General features: G+C 41.4%; 1 protein-coding gene across 1 annotated transcript in view; it reads left to right on the forward strand.

Moving 5' to 3' along the window:
- Window positions 1-5,171: 5,171 nt before the first annotated feature.
- The window catches only part of LOC308308245 (TSC22 domain family protein 1-like), a gene marked incomplete at its 5' end in the record, with an annotated part of 37,678 nt that continues 17,595 nt past the window's right edge, over window positions 5,172-25,254 (forward strand). Inside the window, one exon of the mRNA XM_080753623.1 lies at window positions 5,172-5,224. Within this exon, the coding sequence (XP_080609749.1) occupies window positions 5,172-5,224 (53 nt within the window). The remainder of the gene's footprint in view (window positions 5,225-25,254) is intronic.

The raw sequence follows: 25,254 nt of genomic DNA on the forward strand, positions 1-25,254 counted from the left end.
GACGGTCCTGGGACGTTGGTGAAAAAAGTTAGTCTGGAGCCCTGGGTCTGGGGACCCCCAGGGGTCCTTGGGGAGGGGGTTCCAGGTGGTCCTCAGCTAAAAAAAAGAAAAAAAGATGTTAAGAAAATGCTTACTAATAAGTCTGTAACTCTGAGAGTCAACAAGATGTGGTTCATGGATTGCCTTCCAAGAAATAAACAATGGTATCAAATGGGGGTCAGTGGCCTAATATTGATCAAACTGTGGGTCCTTGAAATGGAAAAATAAAAGGGAATCAGTGGTTTGTAGGGTTTGTAGGACCCATAGTCACTTGAGCAAGGGAAGCTTGATTTGATGAGATGTTATGATGATAGAGGGCCATCTAGTGGTTATTGAGAAACGTTACACATGAAAACAATGACTAGTTAACAGGGGTCTTCAACGTTTTTCAGGCCATGAAAAAGAGGGTGGGCTAAGGTAAGGGGGGGGGGGGGGGGTTCTCACTTCTCGCCTGTCTATGGGAGAAGTGATAACTACCTCTGCCTCTGGCCTCCTTTTCAGGCCGCGACCCCCAAAATAATCATATTTTAACTGGGGACCCCCCCACCCTGACAAGAACTAAGAGTTGAGGCATTCCATTTTGTACAACACGGTTCTATTGTGAAATCAGACGATCTGCATGCTCACATGCTCACAGTGTTGTGACTGTGAGCATGTAGATCGTCTATTTTCACAATTTCTGCCTCTAATTTGGCCAATGTTTAATTAGTCATTTTAGAGGTATTTAAAAGGTCCTTAAATTGTCACTTTAGAAATGTGCAGATAACCTCTATCCACTTATACTGTATGTATGTTGGTTTGTTTACTGTTGAGTGAGAAAACAACGTTTCACATTAAGCTAATCATCTGGGGACCCCGCAAAATAATATGGGGACCCCCCCTGGGGGTCCCGACCCACAGGTTGAGAACCACCAGAATGGAACATTTAAAAACATAACCAGACTGTCTTAAAATCGTATTAAAGCATCCCATCCAGATCTTAGTTGGAAAAGCCCCTCACTTGTCAGAGCTTTTGTCTTCATTAGTTCATCATTGCTTTTGGGCAGACAAGTCTTATCTCCATACTTTTTGTTCTTTAATAAAGTTGTGCACAGCTTTTATACGAGTATGAGCTCCCATCACTGATGCGAGCCCAGATGGTTTCATTCTCCAAATTATAACTTATTAAAAACTCGGGACGAAGGGATAAACAAGATACTAGGCTACCGTTGTTTGACCGCGTCATGAAATGATGATGAGGACGAAGTAGGATGAATGTTTTATGGATGACTTCGCTGAGGAGCGCAACACTATTGTGAGTAGCCTATAGCCTTCATGAACACAGCCATATGATCACTATCCCGTTTAGCGTCCTCTCATCCTCAGCAGGATCAGCTGGTGGTGAGTCGTGACTATATTAGAGTAATGATAAGCTAATGCTGCTGGCTATTGTGCTAATGTTGCACTGTTGTAATGATGCCTTAGTGCAGGGGTCTTCAACAGGGGGTCCGGGACCCCTAGGGGGTCCTCAGAGTTACTACAGGGGGTCCTCCAAATCATTGTGTGATAGGAACGTTTTCCCCTGTTTTTTTACATTAACCACTTGAACCCTAGCATCCCTATTCTTGGCAGAACATTTGCCAAAAATAGCAGATCTACAAGCTCACAACGCCTTGCGCTGCGAGGCGTCGTGAACTTGTGGATCTGCTATTTTCGGCAAACAGCTTGGGCACGTGCACGCGCGTGCGTGGGGCGTCCCCCCACTTCCTAATTTAGCACTACAACACTGGATGGGACGACAAGCGATATTATAGTTTTTCGTGATAAAAAACACTCACGATAATCGTATCGTGGAGATTTAATTTATCGTGATATCGTCCTCCGTCACGCACTGGGATCAATTCACCTTTTATTTGCCGAGCTGCATATCCGGTACCACTTACACCCTCTATTGGTAAAACATACTTATAATATATTTACTTGATACAGTCTCTACCAAATCCCTTTCACAAAAAGTAGCCCATCTACTAGCGACGTGTTGTGAGCTTTTAGATCAGCTATTTTTTGGCAAACGTTCCGGCCCAGGATAATGGATGTTGGGATATTATGATTATCGTGATAATATCGTAAATCACGATTTCTTTGGTCACAGAAATCGTGATGTGAAATTTTCATATCTTCCCATGCCTACATGTGAATGTACAGTTTCAATGTAAGCCCTGCAGTTAACCATGTGGGCCTCTTTTTTAACCCTTTGAGACCTGAGGCCATTTCTAAGAAGATGTTTTCTGAAAAACATATTCATGTCAAATATAAAGACAGTACAAACTTCATTGGACATGCTGATGATGCTATGTATTTGTTGTATTATGTTATATGTGAATGCAGTTTTAATTATAAATCACACCAACCACACACCCTTAGCACATGCTTGCTCAAGTCGGGTACGCAGCTTGGTGATTGGTTGGACTAGAGGTTCGCGGCCCTTCGGGCCGCTCACATCTAGAGATCGCGCCTGCTTCGCAGGCGCTCACAGCTACGTTGCAGCAGTGATCCACCCACATCCATCCATCCACATCCATCCACACACACATCCATCCATCCATCCATCCATCCACATCCATCCATCCATCCATCCACATCCACATCCATCCATCCATCCATCCACATCCATCCATCCATCCATCCATCCATCCATGCATCCATCCATCCACATACATACATCCATCCATCCATCCATGCATCCATCCATGCATCCATCCATCCATCCACATCCATCCATCCACATCCATCCATCCATCCATCCATCCATCCATCCATCCACATCCATCCACCCATCCACATCCATCCATCCGTCCATCCACATCCATCCATCCATCCATCCACCCATCCATCCATCCATCCACATCCATCCATCCACATCCATGCATCCATCCATCCATCCATCCATCCATCCATCCATCCATCCATCCATCCATCCATGCATCCATCCATCCATCCATCCATCCATCCATCCATCCATGCATCCATGCATCCATCCATCCATCCATCCATCCACATCCATCCATCCATCCATCCATCCATCCATCCACTTACTGTACTGTACTTTACTGTACTCTACTGTACTTTACTGTACTCTACTGTACCTTACTGTACTGTACTTTAAAGTACTCTACTGTACCTTACTATACTGTACTTTAATGTACTCTACTGTACCTTACTATACCTTACTGTACTGTACTTTAATGTACTCTACTGTACTCTACTTTACCTTACTGTACTTTAATGTACTCTACTGTACTCTACTTTACCTTACTCTACTGTACTTTAATGTACTCTACTGTACTCTACTTTACCTTACTGTACTCTACTGTACTCTACTTTACCTTACTGTACTTTGCTGTACTCTACTGTACCTGACTGTACCGTATTGTACTGTACTTTGCTGTACTCTACTGTACCTGACTGTACCGTATTGTACTGTACTCTACTTTACCTTACTGTACTTTGCTTTACTCTACTGTACCTGACTGTACCGTATTGTACTGTACTTTGCTGTACTCTACTGTACCTTGCTGTACCGTATTGTACTGTACTTTGCTGTACTCTACTGTACCTTGCTGTACCGTATTGTACTGTACTTTGCTGTACTCTACTGTACCTTGCTGTACCGTATTGTACTGTACTTTGCTGTACTCTACTGTACTTTGCTGTACCGTATTGTACTGTACTATGCTGTACCTTGCTGTACTGTATCTTACTGTACTGTACTACCTTACTGTACTGTACTCTAATGTACTCTACTGTACCTTACTGTACTGTACTTTAATGTACTCTACTGTACCTTACTGTACTGTACTTTAATGTACTCTACTGTACCTTACTATACCTTACTGTACTTTATTGTACTCTACTGTACCTTACTTTACCTTACTGTACTGTACTTTAATGTACTCTACTGTACTCTACTTTACCTTACTGTACTGTACTTTAATGTACTCTACTGTACTCTACTTTACCTTACTGTACTTTGCTGTACTCTACTGTACTCTACTTTACCTTACTGTACTTTGCTGTACTCTACTGTACCTGACTGTACCGTATTGTATCTTACTTCTCTCTCTCTCTTCTCTCTCTCTCCTCTCTCTCTCTCTCTAACCCCCCCCCCCCCCCCTTCCCTCTTGAAACCCGATACTTTTGTGATGAGAATGACAAATTCACTCTACAGAGGATTGCGCAATAGGTATTGCGAAATAAGCATACAAACACAAACTGTACGGTAAATATGCATTTTGAAAAGATGACACTAAGTGGATTACGTTCAGCATAGCATGCAGTATATATTTCTGTAATAATGGTGACTTCCAACATGACCGAATGTCGGGAACCGCCGAACAAAATCAGTCTTTGGCCGTCTTGAGTTGGTGTGGCTGAGATAAGGCTCAGTCACAGCTCTGATAGGTCCTTTGGTGTTTGTTTATCTAGAACAGACATTGACTCTGTGGTACCATGGCGTTGCTTATGAAAATCCAGTATAAGACTATTCAAAAGTCAGGGTGCACGGTGGCTGTTGCCTCACAGCTAGAAGGTCCTGGGTTCCATTCCCGCCGGGGGGCACTGGGGGCGTGTTCTCTCCTCCTTGTCATCAGTTCCCACACCCTTGGTGGGGTTGGTGAAAGGGCCTTTCTGTGTGGAGTTTGCATGTTCTCCCCATGTCTCCTAGGGTAGATACCCTCACAAAAACATGCAAGTAGTCCTGGTTTCTATCATTCCTCCCCCCTGGCCAGCCAGGGCTCCCCAGGCGTGGCAGGGGGAAGGGCAGAACCCAGGATTACAGCTTAGGCAATTGGCACTGGGTGGAAAAATGGGTTACAAAAATCGTGGGATAAAAAATATTATTAAAATGTAAAAGTCATCTGAAAATGTGTTAATTTATGCCCTCAATATTTGGCTGGGTTCCGTTTGGCATAAATGACTGCATCAATGCGGCATGGCAGGGAGGCCATCAGCCCTGTATGGATAGCAGGCTTCAGCTGCTCTTAGAGTTCTCAAATTCTGCTCAAACCCGACCCAACATTTAGGGTAGGGTAGGGCCTAAAATGTATGCTAATGTATCCTTAATTTTCAGGCCCGTTGAGAACTCTAGCTGCTCTATGGATGGGTCTGCTGCTGGCTCATCTTTCTGTCTCTGTGGGGTTCAGCTCAGGTCAGGTGAGGCCCAATAAGCACAGTGTCAGTACCACCATGGCACCTCATGTTTCTGTATCTGCTTACAAGCTTTAAGGGGAGAGATGCTGATTTCCTTTTCCAGCAGGACTTGGCACCTTTTCACAGCGCCAACACTACTACTAACTGCTTTGCTGACCATGATATATTAAACTACTACTAACTGCTTTGCTGACCATGATATATTAAAACTACTAGTAACTGTTCAGCTGACCATGATATATTAAACTACTACTAACTGCTTTGCTGACCATGATATATTAAACTACTACTAACTGCTTTGCTGACCATGATATATTAAAACTACTACTAACTGCTTTGCTGACCATGATATATTAAACTACTAGTAACTGCTTTGCTGACCATGATATATTAAACTACTAGTAACTGCTTTGCTGACCATGATATATTAAACTACTACTAACTGCTTTGCGGACCATGATATATTAAACTACTAGTAACTGTTCTGCTGACCATGATATATTAAACTACTAGTAACTGCTTTGCTGACCATGATATATTAAACTACTACTAACTGCTTTGCGGACCATGATATATTAAACTACTAGTAACTGTTCAGCTGACCATGATATATTAAACTACTAGTAACTGCTTTGCTGACCATGATATATTAAACTACTAGTAACTGCTTTGCTGACCATGATATATTAAACTACTAGTAACTGCTTTGCTGACCATGATATATTAAACTACTAGTAACTGCTTTGCTGACCATGATATATTAAACTACTAGTAACTGCTTTGCTGACCATGATATATTTTGTCAAGAGGAAGATGAGAGACACCAGGTCTCTATACTTCTGCCCCTTTTCCCCCTTATACGCTAAAAACAGCAGATCTACCAGCCCACCAAAAACATAAATAAAAGTTGTGTAAGTTGTACATCTGCTATTTTTGAGAACCACTGTTCTGAATCCTACGAGTTTTCTGATAAACATATTACATAATGTATATACTGCAGCAAAATTATTATTATTATTATATTTATTATTAAAACAAAATCTAAAATGACGCAAATGCTTTCACTGTTTTAATGGGTTCAAACAAATCACACGCTAACAATTAAATAGTCTTTGGTTGCCCATTACACATTTGCGCTGCCAATCAACTGATCATTTTAACTCTCAAATACCTGGAACTCGCCCGAGTCGCGTTAGATTTGAACCACTTTAACCATTATCGGTGCCGCGCTGCGAGCTTGTAGATCTGCTATTTTTGAAAAACCGTGAAAATGTGTGCAAGTCTTTGAATATCTTTGACCCGATCTTTGACCCGACTTCTAAATCCTTCTTCTAAATCATGTTGTTCTCAAACTTTTTCATGTCAAGGACCCCCAAAATTACAGGTATTTGGCCGCGGACCCCCATCTCAAAATATTTGTTCCAGGGACCCCCCCAGAGGCAAATATTTGAGTTACAAAGGTTCGCTTTTAAATGGATATATTCAAAGACTTGCAAAGAAATATCATGATTTTTCAAAAATAGCAGATCTACAAGCTCGCAGCGCGGCACTCGGTGCCGCGCTGTGAGCTTGTATATCTGCTATTTTTCAATTGTTAAAGCGGTCAATAATCCTAGGCCTAAATGGGTTAAACAACAACATAAAAATGGTAAATCCACTCAGAATGTTTGGGGACGGGAACACTGGAGTGGTTTACCACGGAACTGTGCCAAGCAGACCGGATAACTCAATTTGTCCGGAAATGGCTGGTAAATGAGTAGCTCATGCTTGTTACATCTGGCTTTATTCTGACGTCACATGTCTGTGATGTGACACACATTACGAACCTGGCTTGATTCTAACATCACATGTCTGTGATGTGACACACATTACAGACCTGGCCGACTGTTGGTTTAATTCAGAGGAGAATCTGAGGTGACGTATCTGTCTGTGGCTGTGCGCTGAGAGAGAGAGAGAAAGTGCTGGTCCTTTCACTGAAGCAACGTAAAGCAGCACTAATAGCCCCTTTTTGACTGCAGCTTTAGCACCACACCACACCACACTACACCACCACACCGCATACAAATATCTACCTTTTCCATTACACAAAAGTACCCTATCGGTAAGAAACAAATTGGCCATTTTAACTGTGATTATAATACAATATAAACTTATATTACAACTATTCTAAAGTATAATACACTATAATGGATTATAACTGTGATTATAATACACTATAAAGTATTAATGTATTACTATGATAATTATAATACACTATAATAGATTATAAAAGTGTTTATAACACAATATAATCTATTATCATGTATTACAACTATATCCTGGTGGTCTAAATGAAAAGTCAGTGAGTGATCAGTCATTATGAAGTGTTCATCCCTGTTTGGCCTAGCTCAGACCTAGCCTGACTGCAAGCGTCAGACTCTATCACACACTTCGTTAGGGGGTGGTGTTGAGTGCAGTCTGGTTTTAACCAGGCAAGCTCAGACCTACTCTAGATTGGATACTTTTTAGTACCACGTTTAGTATCACTTTCACACCACTCAACCCAGGTCCTTGTAGTGGAAAACCTGGCACAAGTGGGCGGTGTGGTGTGGAGTGGTGTGGTGTTGGGCCAGTGGAAAAGGGGCAGATCCTGTGTCTAGGGGAGACACTATCCTGTTTCTGGTTTGACACACATTTTGACCAGAATTTTGACTTCACTTCATCCCCTGAGCAAGCAGGCAGGCTCCATTAGCTCAATGGTAAAAACTAATTCAGTACTTAAAGGAGTAGTTCACCACTTTTCAACCTGTCTTCATATAATAGGTCCTCACTAATGTTCATGATAAAATATCACAATTTCTTTTGTCTCAGTCCAAGTCTCCTAGGAGAGCTGTGGGAAGTTCAGAATCCATCGTCTTGTGACATCATAATTTTCCCAAAAAAAGATTTAATCAATATTTTTGAAAAAAATATTTAGATTTTTATTATCGCGAGAACAATGGCTTCCACTTTAAAATTGCAACTTTTCAGGAATAGAAAGCCTGCAGTTTCTATAAGCTGGATTGGCAATCGATGATATCACAAGACGATGGGTTTCTGACCTGCCCACATCCCTCCAATGAGAAAAAAAAAAAGAAAGAAAGAAAAGCTATTTTTGAGTGAGGACCAATTATATGAACATAGGTTGAAAAGTGGTGGAGTGCCCCTTTAAGCAGGAAACCCCCGGTTGCAGTAGTGGAGTTTTGATAAGTCTGATGTCTAGATGAGGAGTACCCCTGTAGTTGTGTTTCAAAACAACAATGGGACCAAAAATACACATTGGCCAACAATTTTGTTCATGTCATTTCTGACATTCACCAGCAGATGGCACCATGACACCTCTTTCTGTGTGCAGTTTGTCTGCTGAACCTAAGCCTATGATGTTAGGAGCTATTCAAGGCTGCCATAGTTAATAATACATTAGATACAACTTTTTGTCATGTCACCTACCCCCAAATGGACTTCATTAGGTCCCATTTTAAATGGTTCTTCTGACCAAGAGACCCTGATATCATTGCTGTAAATTCTGTATATTGATCCACTACTTCGCCATACTAGTGTCTCACAAAAGTAGCAAAAATAGACAATCTACACGCTCAGCATAAATACCAGATATGCAAGCTCAAAACGCGTCACCATGTAACGGTGACGCGTTTTGAGCTTGCAAATCTGCTATTCAATTCTGCTATTCCGAAAACATATGTTTTGGTTTAAGAGGAGAATAAACAACGGGCAAAGTCAGGTCACATTGTTTTGAGTCGATTTATATGCAGTTTTTTTTATTGCGACAGAATTCACCTATAGACACACATTCCTCTGTTTCTATGCAGTTTTTATTGGGACAGAATTCACCTATAGACACATATTCCTCTGTTTCTATATCTAGTGCTGATACGTTATGCATAAGCTGACCCGCCCAGGCACAGAGGGCCTGATGCCATGTTAAAGGTGGTGGGAGCGTTTGTTCAGTAACAGGGCTCTCCCTGTCTCTTTAATAAACAGAAAATACACTTTGATGTGGGACGGAAATCTCAACTAATCAGGAGAGCGTACGCATGGATCAGCCTCAATTTCATAGCGTTCCAGATTCAATTTAGGCTGGCGTCTCCAACTTAACTGGTTTATCCTCTATCCTCTCCTGGATGAGTTCTCTCTCTCTCTCTTGAATGGATGAAACACTCCGTAGCAATTATTACAATAAGAATATAGAGCTATTTAACATTTATTTTAACAAAACAAAATCACTAACAACATTTAAGTCATCTTTTATGTAGTATTTATTCTGTACTTTCTCTGTCCTTAAGGCTGTGTTTGTTTACTCCTTACCGCAGTGCTGCTATGGCGACTACATTAAGCTCAATAAAGGCCTATCTGTCTCTCTTTGATTGACTGATCTGTCTCTCCGTCTATCTCTATGAATGATTGACACATTGATCAGTCTGTCTCTCTGTATGAATGATTCATCTAAAGAATGCAGACGACTAGGGTTGGGTATCGTTGGCGATACTTTTAATGGTATCGATTCAATGACGTCGATACTATCGGTATCGGTTCACGTAAAAACGAACGATACCTTGTTTTGATACTTTTGACTGCACCCCTTGCCGGTTGCATCTGTAACAGTACTGAGAGTTTAATGACTGCTTTAGTAGGCTACACTCGTTACTGTGAAAATAGCCGAGAATAGCCTAAAATGTTTATTATTATGATAATGATCCAACGTCTATAAAATAGCCCATAGAAAAAGGCAAATAATAATTATTATAATAATAATAATAAATAAAAAGTATCGAAAATGGTATCGAAAAAGGTATCGTATCGATTCCCAGGTATTGAAAAAGGTATCGTATCGATTAAAAGGTGAACGATACCCATCCCTACAGACGACTCACCGTTTAGTTCCTTAAATGACTCAGTCTGCTGTTGTCTGCTCTCTAGATCAGTGGTCCTCAACCTTTTCAGGCCCAACCCCCCAAATAGTCATATTTTAACTGGGGACCCCCCACCCTGACGAGCACTAAGAGTTGAGGAATTACATTTTATATAACACGGTTCTATTGTGAAAATAGCAGATCTACATGCGGCTATCTACACAATTTCTGCCTCTAATATTTGACAATTTGGCCAATTTTTAATTTGTAAAGTAAAGTATTACCCTCTATACACTTAAACTTTATGTTGGTTTGTTTACTGTTGAGTGAGAAAACAATGTTGCACATTAAGTTAATCATCTGGGGACCCCCCAAAATAATTTGGGGACCCCCCTGGGGGTCCCGACCCACAGGTTGAGAACCACTGCTCGAGGTCTAGGTAAAGTGCTATTGTTTTCTTAAACAGTATAGAATAAGTGTTAAAAACTCTATATTCTGATATTGAGAGTTTGTTCACTAACAGTCTCTTTAGTAAACAGAACATGCATTTTATTTTATTTTATTTATTTGCACAATAAAAAACAGGTAAACATTATTTAAAAAGCATGAAAATAAGTGCAGGCGAGAAAGGAAGCCCATATAGGGCTTATACAAGGTTCTCACCTAAAATATTAATCAAGTATATGTTAAAACATAGAATACAAACAAGATATGACGCGTGTGTGTGTGTGTGTGTGTGTGTGTGTGTGTGTGTGTGTGTGTGTGTGTGTGTGTGTGTGTGTGTGTGTGTGTGTGTGTGTGTGTGTGTGTGTGTGTGTGTGTGTGTGTGTGTGTGTGTGTGTGTGTGTGTGTGTGTGTGTGTGTGTGGCTGCGCGCGTGCAGAAGCAAGGCCGCTTTATGTGGTAGAAGCAAATGTAGAGGCTCGATTCATCAGGCTGGCCTTCAATCTATGTTTAAAGTTAATGATTGAGGAAAATACTGTATCACTTACTTAAGTCTTACACCACCTTTAAGGCCCCTCCCGAGCCCCTCATGTGACGTGTTGTATGTTAGTGTTGTATCTTGTGGCATTTTTATATGGCTCTGTTTTAGGGATGGGACGATAAGCGATATTATCATTTATCGAGATTAAAAAAACACTCACGATAATCGCATTGTGGAGATTTAATTTGTCGTGATATCGTCTTCAATTTTTTTGGCAAATGTTCCGCTCCAGACTACTGTAATGGATGTTGGGGATATTTTGATTATTGCGATAATATCGGAAATCGCGATTTCTTTGGTCACAATAATCGTGATATGAAATGTTCATATCGTCCCATCCCTAGTCTGTTGACATCCCTAGTCTGTTGACATCCCTAGTCTGTTGTCGCTTGACAAGGACAACGGTACCTTCCTAACCTAGGACGATGGTAGCCTTATTTAACTGGAACTATAGTTATACTGACTCTGACCTCTAAGGACCTTTCCAGGGAGGGTGTTCATGTGCGTCTTGCTGCATCACCCTTTCTTGTTTTTCTTTTTTTAGTTGTTTCTTTCTTGCACTGACCATTGGATACTTTTTTGTTTGTTTGGCTCTGCACTATTAGGTTGTGTTAGTAGTATTGAGTATTTTGCTTGTGTTTTACATGGTGGTGAGATACTTGTAGCACTGACTAACATTGACTGTTATGGACACTTTTGTTTGGGCACTGTATTATATTATAGTTGTGCTTAAGGTTTCCTTCTTTTTCTTTTTTTGGAGCGGTGAAAGCGCTCCCAATAAACAGGTATATCCGTGGGTATGTCCGTGGGTGGCTGGGTGGGTGGCTGGGTGGCTGGCTGGCCGTGTCCGTAGCCTGGCAATACCTTGAGTGGCCACACACAACACACTAGTTAAAGGAGGGGCGCTGTTTTGTGCATGCCAGGCACACTCACCACTCACTCACAGGCACAGTTTACACTCACTCACTCACTCACATGGGGTACAGCTGCTCAAATTCACCGCTTTACTTCGAACCGAGGTTTGATTTTTTTGTTCGAGCTGGCTGTTTCACGTTGAGCATTGACAGTTTTTGGACACTTTATGTCACAGTGTTTTTGAGAATCAGTAAGATTGAGAACAAAAGCGCTCGTTTTTGGGCACAAGGTGGAGCAGTCGGTGCCAGTCGGTGGTATTAGGAATAATTTGACTGAGGTTAGGATTAGGGTTAGGTTTAGGCATAGTTTTACTGAGATTAGGGTTAGGTTTAGGCATAGTTTTACTGAGGTTAGGGTTAGGTTTAGGCATAGTGTTACTGAGGTTAGGATTAGGGTTAGGTTTAGGCATAGTTTTACTGAGTTTAGGGTTAGGGTTAGGTTTAGGCATAGTTTTACTGAGGTTAGGGTTAGGGTTAGGTTTAGGCATTGTAGCATTCACCAGCGTGGGACAAATGCAGTCAAATGCTCTACCACTGAGACATGGGCTTCTTCCAGGGACTGATGGGCCAGAAGAGTTGTCGGTATCAAAAAGGTGGCAAAGGTTACCATGCATTTTTGAAAAGCTCTATATCTGTAGATTATATTTTGGTATGATAACCCTTTCTTAGACACAGCTAAATTGGTGTTATCAGCCTATAGATTTGTTGTCCCATTAACTTTACATTACAGGAAAAAAAAGCAAAAAATGAATCTGCTTTAAGTAGCATATGAGGGGTCAAACTAGGGTGTTTTTTGATTTGATTTGATTTGATTTTATTCAGCACATTTTAAAATACAAAGAATATTTCTCAGAAATAGCAAACAATTAAAGTGCTAGGAGGAGGCAAGAAGCCCAAAGGGCTTATACGAGGCCTCTACCTATACATCAAACATATGAAATAACATGTATTGCAAAATACATGTTATTTGTTATACACATACTTACATATGCATACAACATATAATACATACATATAAAGATACATACATATACATACAAAAATAATTAAAACCTGATAGAAAAAGAAAAAAAAAACTATATCTAAAAATCCATAACAAGATTATTGGTTAACCAGTACAACCCTCAATTTATTCTTATATAAATTCAATGATGAGAGTTGTATACCCTTGGAGTACTTGTCCCACAGGGTAGTACCTCTGTATTTTAGGGAAAATTGACCTTGACTAGTGTGGTAAAAAGGGGGGTGAAGGTCTGTTGCCTGTCTGGTGTTATAATTGTGAATTTGAGAATTTGTTTGAAAGTAATTACTAAAAGCTTTTGGAATGGAGTTGGGGGTATATTTGATCTTATAAATAAAATTGCATATTTGATAGGTGTTGATCTGGAAGATAGTGAAAAGTTTTAACTTATTAAAAAGTGGAGTAGAGTGGTCAAGTCGTTTTGAATGAGTGGCGGTTCTGACAAATCTTTTCTGAAGTAGATAAATATTATGGAGATATGAATCATATGTACTTGCCCAGACAATATTGCAGTATGTTAAGTGAGGATAAATCAAGCTATAATATAAAGTAAGTAGACATTTTTGATTTATCAAACTACTAATCTTCCTGATGACATGAATTTCATGATGCTGAATCCATTGCAGGCATCTGTTTTGCACAAAAAAAGCTAAAAACTGTCCCACAAGACTATGGTTTAGTGATGAAAAGTGATGAGTCAAAACAGATGCTTGCAATGGATTCAGCAACATGAAAATCTGCTACTTAAAGCAGATTAATGTTTTGCTTTTTTTCCCTGTAATGTAAAGTTAATGGGACACCAACTCTAGCGGCTGATAACACCAATTTAGCTGTGTCTAAGAAAGGGTTATCATACCAAAATATAATCTACAGATATAGAGCTTTTCAAAAATGCATGGTAACCTTTGCCACCTTTTTGATACCGACAACTCGTCTGGCCCATGGACTAATAAGGTGAACTAAAACAAGCGCTCCTTTCTCAATCTTACTGGTTTTTCAAATAAACTGTAACATATACAGTATATTCTTCGTTCCCTTCTTTGTTTTACCTTGCTCTTTACTGTTCTCTGTTATTTCTTATTCTTTATATACTTCTCTGTAACTTTGTAAATATCCTTAAACTGCTGTGCTGCATTTGGGATAATAAAGGTATCTATCTAAATGTTTACAGTATGTCAGAGCACATACTGTAGGTGAGCCTTATAGAACAGACAGGATGTGGAATGTTGTCATTCATCTTCTCTTTGTTTTCCTTTGGTCCGACGTCTGGCCACGTCACTGCACACGTGCACACGTCACTGCACACGCGCACACGTCACTGCACACGCGCACACGTCACTGCACACGTGCACACGTCACTGCACACATGCACACGTCACTGCACACGCTACACTCTGCTACTTTTGATGCTTTTTAATTAATTTGAGTCCTGAAAAGTAAAAGTTTTGGACATGCAGTATGAGGCTTCTCTGGACAGAGACCAAATGGTTAATGGTGCTTTCATATAGCGCCTTTCAGTGATGTTGCTAGGTTTTCAATGTAATGGGTCCCGGGTGCCGGGTCCCACAGGTGGCTATTCAAATGGGTCCCAGAATTATTTTATGGGTCCCACGACGACACACGCTTTATTTATCAATGGCGGAAACATCAAAAAGGACTTTAATTTAAACAAATAGTGGCAAATAGCTACTTGTAGTTGATAAAGGACAGAAGCATGGATTTACAAGACAATCTCAGTCATCTCTTCAATAATGCCAGAACGCACAGCTGTGGAGACTCCACCACATGCAGCTCAGCTGGTGCAGTGAAATGATTGATAGCAGGAAGGATAGTGTTGTATGCATCCTGGGGAGTTTAATGAGTCCTTTATTAAAAATATGGGTCAGGGACTCAGGATGCAGGGCTAGTAGCATCACTGGCCTTTATCCAAAGCACTTTACAATCTACATTCACCCATTCATGCAAGCGCACGCACACACAGACACGCAGCCACTCTTACTCCTGTCATCTCCCTTCCTGTTTTGATCAAAGCGCTGCACATTGTACATAATCTAAGCTCCCGGTTGTTGGGAGGACAGCTTCTGTCCACCCTTCCTTTGTTGATATAAGGTCCTTATAGGACAACTTTTGTGAACAAGAGTTCACATTTTAGATTGTAATTAGAGAAAACAAAAGATGAGTGTTAAAATGTTTTGTGATTTTTAGCGATTTTGATTTCAGTGGGTGGGGCCATGCGTACTGTGGCTAAATATGTCTTTTTAGACACAATAAGCCGGCGATTTCTTTATTAATATTTACAGTAACACACTACTAGCCCCCATAAGTCACATCTTATGGGGGCCGCCAAATCTTTGTGTGATATGATCATATTTATTTTACATTAACCACTTCAACCCTAGGATCCCTATTCTGAGTGGAACATAAGCCAAAAATAGCAGATATACAAGCTCTCAACACCTCGCACTGCAAGGTGTTGTGAGCTTGTAGATCGGCTATTTCTGGCAAAGAGGTTTGGTGTAGAGGAACAAGAAGAGCAGACCACGTATTGACGGTTCAAGTGGTTAAATGTCTGAAAATACACATTAATCCAACATACATTGATGTCAGTGCTGTCAAACAAGTCTAAGCCGTCTTAAGAAATCTATGAAAAATTGTAATTTGCAACACAATTGTATACAATCAATATATAGGATCTAGTGGGGGTCCCTGCTTCATCTCTCTTCTCTCTCAGCTAAGGGGTCCTTGGCCTGAAAACGTTGAAGATCCCTGCAATATAACACCACAAAACCATCCACGGATCCGGATCTGTGGTTCCGGCCTAATGTGACACATAGCTAAATCAACATGAAGTTGAACATTTTTCTTACTTTACTTTGAGAGCATTTTCACTGTGCAATGTAAGGGGGTCTTTATACCAGTTCGCTTGGAAACATCAACATGAAGTTGAACATTTTTTTTACTTTACTTTGAGAGCATTTTCACCGTGCAATGTAAGTCAATGAGGAGACAACGTTTGGAATGTCAAATTCTAATCTACGGTGCAACAGAGCAAGATATCTCGCCAAACTTCTACCAAAGCATACATTGTACTTTAACCTTTGTATTGAATCCAGAGTGACAGTGGTCCACTCCACACATGAGCCGTGGTCAATATATGAGGAGATAAGTCTTTGTTTTGTTCTTGAGGGGGAATTTCCGTTAACCAATGTAATATAAACATCATATTGGCATGAGATAAGTCGACTAGTTTCCTACTTGAACCAAAATGTTGACAAAAACAAAATCTAATTTGGAAGCGTAAATCACTGTCTGTCGCTGCCTCTTTAAGTCGTGTCCTTCTCTAGTTGAATCAAGGGAAGACAGTAAACATGTATTGCGAAGTGTTTATTGATGTTTTAATGAAGTCGGCAGCAGCCAGCTGGGCTCTGTCTGCGCCGCTGGATTGATGGGGACATTTAGCTCCTGTCATCATGGGTGACATCATGTGTCCCTAGCTTCTCAACCTGTGGGTCGGGACCCCCAGAGGGGTCCCCAAATTATTTTGGGGGGTTACCAGATGTTTAGCTAAATGTTAATTGTTTTCTCACTCAACAGTAAACAGACAACATACAGTATAAGTGTATACAGCGTATCTGCACATTTCTAAAGTGACAATTTAAGGACTGTCCTTTATCTCCAGGTTCACAGGGTTGTACTTAGAAGTGAAAGGGGGGAGCGACCGACCCAGACTGCCTTACATGTGTGAAAATGAATGCATGTGTTTTTGTAAAACATGCTGTGAGAAACCATGACCTTGATGTGGTTGAGGTGACTGCAGCTGAATACAAAGCCACGCTATGACAGTACATCAACCCAAGGACAGACACGCACAACGCACGCACGCACGCACGCACGCATGCACGCATGCACACACACACACACACACACGGTTCTAGATATATCCCCCCATCCCCTCTCCCATTACCACACACACACACACACACACACTGCTCTCCATCCAGCCATCTCAGCTGAGGAGAGAGAAAATATCTGATTTTTTGCACATACATATCGTCACTATTCGGGCAGAAACCTTGTATCTCCAAGTTTCAAATGTGTACGTTTTGTTTTCGTCAAGTAAAGCCCTGCTTCATCATACAAGACTGTGGCACAAGACTAGTGAAAATAGCCGATCTTTTTTTTTTTTTTTTTTTGACATACGACATCTCCACCCGACAACGAGGGTATATGGATGCATGGGAATGTAAGAAATGTCTGTATGTGCAAAGATGAGCCATGAATCCTATAGAAATGCATCCCACCTTATGAGATGAACTCATTTACAGTCTTTTAAACATTGACTGAAGGGGTTAACTGCAGCGCCGTCCTTACCTTTTAACGACGTGGGGACGTGTGTGCACATCACGCACCATCTGTGCACGGATCATGTACCAGGCGTGTGTACACCCGATCACAGACCGGAAGCACTTCTCCGATGGTGATTAGTGCTCGACCGGCGATAAACAGTGATTATACTTTAAATGTTTTATAGCGATTAAAGCATATTAAAGTCTCTGGATTATCAGGCCCGGCGGAGAGGAACATAGGGATTTTCTCATGGAAATGGATCCCACCTATATGAGATTAAAGGCCCACTTCACCTCTGGGACAACCAGATCTTATTTTATTGTTGTTTGGGACACGATCAACACAATCCTGAGTCATTTTTTTGTGCTCAATCTGTGTTTTGAGATATTTTAGTATTTCAGCATGACTAGTGATGCATTTTGCATCATATGATGCAGCATACATCATATGATGCAAAATAAAATAAGATCTGGTTGTCCCAGAGGTGAAGTGGGCCTTTAAGATGAATCCTATAGAAATGCATCCCACCTAAACGAGATTAAGATGCTGACAGATTCAAACGGCTTTGTTCAGTTTCGTCCTGCAAGTTAAATGACAACTTTGTTTTTTTACAACATGTTTTAATTTACTGCTTTCCATCGTTTTAGCCATTTTAACTATTTTGATTTCAGTGGGTGGGAGCATGCGTACACGTGGCTAAATATGTATTTTTTAGACACAATACGCCCATTACCAAGATGCAACGCAATCTTTCGTGGGCAGATGCGACTTATGGGGGCTGGTAGTGTTACTGTATAAGAAATAGCCTGCTTATTGTCTCAAAAAATAAATAAAGAAATACATATTCAGCCAGACGCATGCCCCCACCCACTGAAATCAAACTTGCAAAAATGGCTAAAATGATAGAAAGCATTAAATGAAAATATTTTAACACTTTAGATAAATCAAGTTAGGGTCACACTGACCTACTTATGCCCCCCCCCCTCCCCCCCATATCAAGCAGGGCTTGTTCTGTGATAAACTACTTGGACATGTACACTTTTGTATAATACACCTTATTTGCATATGTTTGTATGCCTAATGTCACTGTAACCTCACATATTGACAGAACTGAAGAACATTGTATTATTGGTAGGACTGGAATACAGCACAAACACCTTTATCTTGGTTCATCCCTGAATTGGTGTAGACTATATTAAGCATGATTTCAATGCTTGTCATTATAGGAGGAAAAACCAACCAAAAAACATTTTCAGCTTAAATAGCAGAGCTTTGATGAGCTGTGTTGAAAGCAACAGGCCAATGCATCCAGCATAATTATGAAGTTTAAAGTTTGTGTATGCAACCTGACGGTCGCTTATCTCCCGATTGACTTACTGGTTAAAGTTATTCAATCTATCGTAGGGCTGTCACAATTATTACATAATCGTCTAATCGTGATTATTTGACACAACGCTCACAACGCATCGCATGGCGACGCGTTGTGAGTTTGTTGATCGGCTATTTCCACTATCAATGTTATTTTTTAAGTAGTAAGTTGTCAAATATGTCAGTAATGTATTTGGATATTTAGGTTATGTGTCATATCTACCATGTACAACTTCAAAGCCTAAAAGCCAAAACAGAAATGTAATTATCAACGACAAAAACACAATTAAATCGTTAATCGCCAATTATTTGAGTGACAATTAATCGTCATGTAAAATGTCATATCGTGACAGCCCTAGTAGCAGATCTACAAGCCCAAACAAATCTGCTACGTTTGATGCTTTAGTGTGACGCTCTGGAACGATCAAGTAGGCCGGGCATTAAACTACGAATAAAGGGGAAAAAAAACACCGAAAGTTAAAATACGGTGATAAGAAGTTTCTCCCCGCACCCAGTGGCGTAAAGTAACTAAGTATATTTAGCCTACTTAAGTACTGTACTTAAGTACAGTTTTGAGGTGTTTGTACTTTACTTGAGTATTTACAATTTCCAATACTTTTACTTCTACTCCACTACATCTCGGATCCAAATATTGTACTTTTACTCCACTACAGTTATTTGAAAACTTTAGTTACTAGTTACTTTGCCGATATAATATCAAACACACATAAACCACTTTAGTCCTATTTTATACCTAGGATATTTTGTACTTGCTGCCCACACCGATATTTAACGCGGAGTATCTATCTATACTTTGACTCAAGTACTGACTGGTGGGGTTGAGTACTTGTGTCGAGCACTGCCCTCACCACCTCACCCTGTGTGTGTGTGTGTGTGTGTGTGGGGGGGGGGGGGCGGCATCTATCCATACATCTATCTCTGTGCTGTCCTGCCCTGTGCTGGAGAGAAAATCAAAAGGGAGCGCAGGTCTCTATTGAGTTGAATTGTAAAGGCTTTGGGCTGAGTCATAGTTTGATAGTGTAGACAGAGCCCCGCGTAGACGCTACCAGTAGCGCCTGGCAGGGCATATATTATAAGCTCTGACCGTGACTAGAGAATGACACGGGACCCAGGCACTGACCCATCGACTGGCTGAGTGACAAGCTGCTGTGAGGCACAGGTAGCTGGAGTGATGAGTAGCCATTTTGACCTTGCATAAGAGAGAGAGAGAGAGAGAGAGAGAGCCATTGGAGCATTTGGGCTGACTGCAGCAAGTCCACAGTCCTCTCTCTCTCTCTCTCTCTCTCTCTCTCTCTCTCTCTCTCTCTCTCTCTCTCTCTCTCTCTGTATTCTCACCTCAGCTCACAGCACAGCAGGGGAGATGTGACACAAGCACACACGTGTCTGTATGACTATACTTCTGAGGACATCAGCACTTTAGGTCGCTGATTTAATGAATGAAGCCTGAGGTTTTCATTCTAAAACGTAGCCATGTGATCCGGTCTAGAAGAAAGGAAAGAAATGGGTTTCCGGTTGGTGCCGCGGCTGCCGCCACATAGTTTTTGTGCCGAACATACATAATGCATCTATCAATTTGTTTTGGTCGCTAGTCCCGCTTCGAGTTAGAATAAAACATAGATATACTAAATTACTTTACAACAAACTAAACATTTATACCAAACAAATTTCTTTTTTGGAGTGTCATTTTGGAGGCTTTAGACTGGATCAGAAAAACGAAAGAGGAATCGATACGGAGGCTACCCTCGACCTAAAGCAGAAAATAGATTATATACCAGCTGAGCGACGCGCTGCGAGCTTGAAGATCGTCTATTTTCGGTGGGCCGATACCGGCACGAAGCTAATTATGAATCAGGCATAATTCACATCCTAACCTCTGAACGTAACCTCTAAATGTTTACCCCTAACCTGGATCTTCTCCTAACATTAAAGGAGTAGTTCATCCCCAAAATGACTTTTTTTCTATCAACTACTCGCCCCATGGAAACTTGAATTAATGGACATTTTTTAGTTTGTGTCGCATTCCTAAGCCAATAATTTGATTATAATGAATGTGGTCCCCCATTGATTCCAGTTGGGGACGCAAAGTGTCTTTGTGTCCCCTACCGGAATCAATGGGTGCTTTATTGGCTTAGGAATGTGACAAAAGCAAAATAAATATCCATGAATTCAAGTCTCCATGGGTCGAGTAATCAATAGAAAAAAGGTTATTATGGGGGTGAACTACTCCTTTAAGCATAACTCCAACAATATTCTTTTAACCATAAAAAAAACATATTTGTCTTTTAAAGGAGTAGTTCACCCCCAAAATGATTTTTTCTATTGAATACTCATGCCATGGAGACTTGAGTTCAATAATATTTTTTTGTATTTGTCGCACTCCTAAGACAAAAAAAATATTATTGTAAATGTACCCCCATTGATCAATGGGGGTACATTTATTGTAATCAAATTACTGTCTCAGTAATGTGACAAAAAACTAAAAATATGATTGAACTCAAGTCTCCATGGCGTTAGTAATCAATAGAAAAAAGTCATTTTGGGGGTGAGCTACTCCTTTAAGTATGACTCACAAGGACAATTGTCCTCAATGTCCAGATCCCAAATTCTGCGATACTCGTGGGGCGTTTGGCCCTCAAAAGTATATCAACCAACAGGACGCCATGCTGGATTCGTCACACGACGGTGTTGCTGGTCAAAAACAGCCGATCTACAAGCTCACAGCACGTACGTTGCTTGTAGATCGGCAATTTTGGGCCGACCGACATGGGTCATGCAAAGGCTGTACCTGTGTTTTATACGCCGTTCTTATTTCAATATTATTACACTGTTGTGTTATGACTTCTGTAACCATTGAAAATTAGGGCTCTGCCCTCAATATATACAGAGAAAATAAATAAAGGTTGAATTAATTAATGAGTGAATGAATGTGTGTACAATATAGCCATCGTTTCAAAACGATGGCTACATGTTTTGTGCACACAAATGTGCAAACACACATGGATGTTACATAAGAGTGTGTGTGAGCAGCAGTTGGCAGTAATGCGGGCTGAAGCCTGGCATTAGCGGGATTAAGCGGACAAAGAAACACACGATGGCACTCTGAAAGCAGGGATCGTCCTGGAGCCTCAGCTGCGCTGAACACAAACACACTGACACCACCATGACAGAACACAGGACGGACGGACGGACGGACGGACGGACGGACGGACGGACGGACGGACGGACGGACAGTGGAGCAGAAAGCACAGAGGAGAAGAGAGAGAGAGAGGGTAGAAGGCTTGAACAGAGAGAGAGAGGGAGAGAGAGAGAGAGAGAGAGAGGGAGATGAGTAAGTAAGAGGGAGGGAACGGAACAATGAGCAGAGACAAAGAGAAGTGCCGGCCGTCGCACATTAAGAAAGCACATAGGACGGTGAAAAGTGCACACATGAGCAAGAAGCAGAAGAATCCAGGGGAGAGGGCTGCACAGTAAAAATCCTTAAATCCACTACTGCAGGGGTCTTCAACAGGGGGTCTGGGACCCCCAGGGGGTCCTCCAAATCTTTGTGTGATAGGATAATCATTTTAAATGAACGATTGAACCCTCGCATATAAGCCGACGTCAGCAAGGGGGGAAGACAACAGCCAGCCCCATGGCCTCCCCTAAGTAACAAGAAATCTTGTGAAATACAATGTTGTCAACCAATCATCAAGGACGATGATACACGAAAGAAGAAGACTCTAAGGAGAACATCAGCCAAAAGTAGCAGATCTACAAGCTACGAGGCGTTGAGAGCTTGTAGATTGTTGGCAAATAGGTTTGGTGTAGAGGTAAAAAAGAGCAGTACATAGTCAAAGGTCAAGTTTACAAAGTATGGACGATTTATGATGTTAAGTGGTTAAGTCTCAAACAAGTCTATGTATCTATCTCGATGAGAATCTCCATTACACATTTATACAATATGTAGAGGGGGTCCCTGCTTCATCTCTCTCTCTGCTAAGGGGTCCTTGGCCTGAAAACATTTCAGACCCCTGCACTAGTGAATGTGGAACGCCCTCCAGCACCACCGACTCCCTATCATCATTCAAATCCAACATTAATAGAGCACCTGTCCGCAATTTACAACAGAACCTAGATGTATATTACATTGCTACTTGATGGGGACTTGTATTATTACTGTACTGTATCTATTGATTATGAATTGGGCCACAATGGAAACAACTCAAGCCATCAAGGCTTTTTTGTGTTATCTTTTAAGCATTGTTTGCTTAATTGAACTTGCTGTATTGTTTGCAAACTCTTAAGTATTCAATCAATCAATAGAGGTAATTGTAGTCCTTGTAATTGTAGAAAAGACGTGCTGTGATTGGCCAGTAGTCACTTGACTGGCAGCAGTCACTTAGTATTTCCAATAAGTCCTGACTACAATTGTTGCATGTCTCTCCAATGAACTGCAGAGGCGAATGAGACATCTAGCTTTTTATATCCATGGGTGGGCAAGCCTTAGTGTCAATGCCTAACTGATTTAGAAGGACTTTGTAGATTCTGCCTCATGACTTCTTAATGGGTTATGGCTAAACAGAAAAAAAGGCCTACAATCTCACGACGCGTTGTTTGTCTATATGTGTTCTCTGTGATTGTATAATGATGTAAGTTATGGGAGTTGCTTAGGGTGGGAAGTTATTGACAGAACATTCATAGTGGCTTTCAGCCTGTTGCATCATTCATTGTTGTGGGGAAACGTGATGGTTAGTTTCTATGGCCTAAGCTGGAAAATTAGCTTCATATGCAGGAGGACACGCATCAAGACATTTCCTAAGATAATACACACACACACACACACACACACACACACACACACACACACACACACACACACACACACACACACACACACACACACACACACACACACACACACTCTCTCTCTCTCTGAGTTTCTTCCATCTGACAAAATCAATCATGTAGGCCAAGCAATTTAATTTTTTTTACTGAAAAGAGATATTATTTTTTGTGGACAATATTCTTACTTTTCATTGTATATTAATATCACTAGTAAGGCGTCGCGCCAGTTCTTGGCCATCTGGCCAGTGATGTATATCGGACCAGTTACCCATATATGGAGACCCCTGCATGATAGTCAACAATGTGATGTCAGAACATGGCCATATATGGGCATTCCCAGATGCCCTTAATATTGATGACATCGGGACAGGGATCTCCATATTTAGGTTTTTATATCATTTTCCTTTTCCTTTTTTAAGCTAAGGACAATAGGTCAAACTCTTGTGCGCTGATTAAGTCATTTATGTTTATTTTTGATTAAAATTATATGGTAACAGAGTTGAAATTGAATAGTCACATTACTTTTGATCATAGATTATTGTTAGTATGACAAATACATGCTCAAGACCACAGAATTTGTATTTTTAATAACTTAATTTTAAGATTAAGGATGGTTGGTAGACAATCAAGCAATGAATGTTCCTAAAAGTACGGTTTTGAGGATAGTTCACACCATCACACATTCAAAGTCAAAGGAACAGTGGCTACACTAATAAACCATATTTTCAGGGGAGGGTTGAATAATTTCGAGCACAACCGTAGTGATGACATCAAAGACCGACAGCGGCAGACTTTAGGGATTCTTGTGAAGGGCCTTTGACGCCCACTCTGCCTGGAACATGGGCACCCACCAGCAGGTTGTTTGGACTGGCCAGATCCCTTCTGCATTGTGGCAGAGGGTCCCTAAGCCCCGGGGGGGGGTGTGTGTGTGTTGTGCTTACTGCGCGCCCGGGGCTCTAAGCCGCTGCGAGGCGGCACCCGTGATGGGAAGTGACAGGCTAAGACCCCGTCTTCGGGGCAAACGAAGGGCCCGCCATCCGCGCCGCTGACGGACGGACGGACGGTACTGCTCCGTTAAAAAAAGCGCACGCGGTGGAGCGCGAGGAAGAAGCTGGCGCGTACCACCAAACCGCTGGACACCCGGCGCTGAGCGCTGATTGGTTTAGGAACGGTGGCTCTCTCTCTCTCTGGACTCTGGCTAATCTCTGTTGACGCTTTATGTAACTCTCCCCAAGGTCACGTGACCCAGACGTCACCGGCTCTCCCTTGCCCTCGTCACAACACACACGCACGCACGCACGCACGCACGCACGCACACACGCACACGCGCGCGCACACACACACTCTCATTCCCCCAGTTCGCCTCAGAAACACAAAGGACGTTACAGTGGGCTCTTGCAAATAAAGAGTCGATGCCGTTTCATTTGCACACTGACTCTTTAAACGTGATATACAGCATATCCACGCAGCCATTCATTCCCCTTCCTTTGTATCCACCATCTGATCTGTATGCGCTGCTAAGACTCATCTAGAGGAGGATCTGTAAGTCTAAAGAAGAGAAAGAAAAAGAGAGAGAGAGAGAGAGCGCTGCCACAGGGAAGGAGAGAAAGAGGACGATACCGTCCCATCATTTATGCTTTTTATGTTTCCTGCTGACCGG

This window comes from Nannobrachium achirus, assembly GCF_963921795.1.
Source record: "Nannobrachium achirus genome assembly, chromosome: 22".
Classification (NCBI taxonomy): Eukaryota; Metazoa; Chordata; class Actinopteri; order Myctophiformes; family Myctophidae; genus Nannobrachium; species Nannobrachium achirus.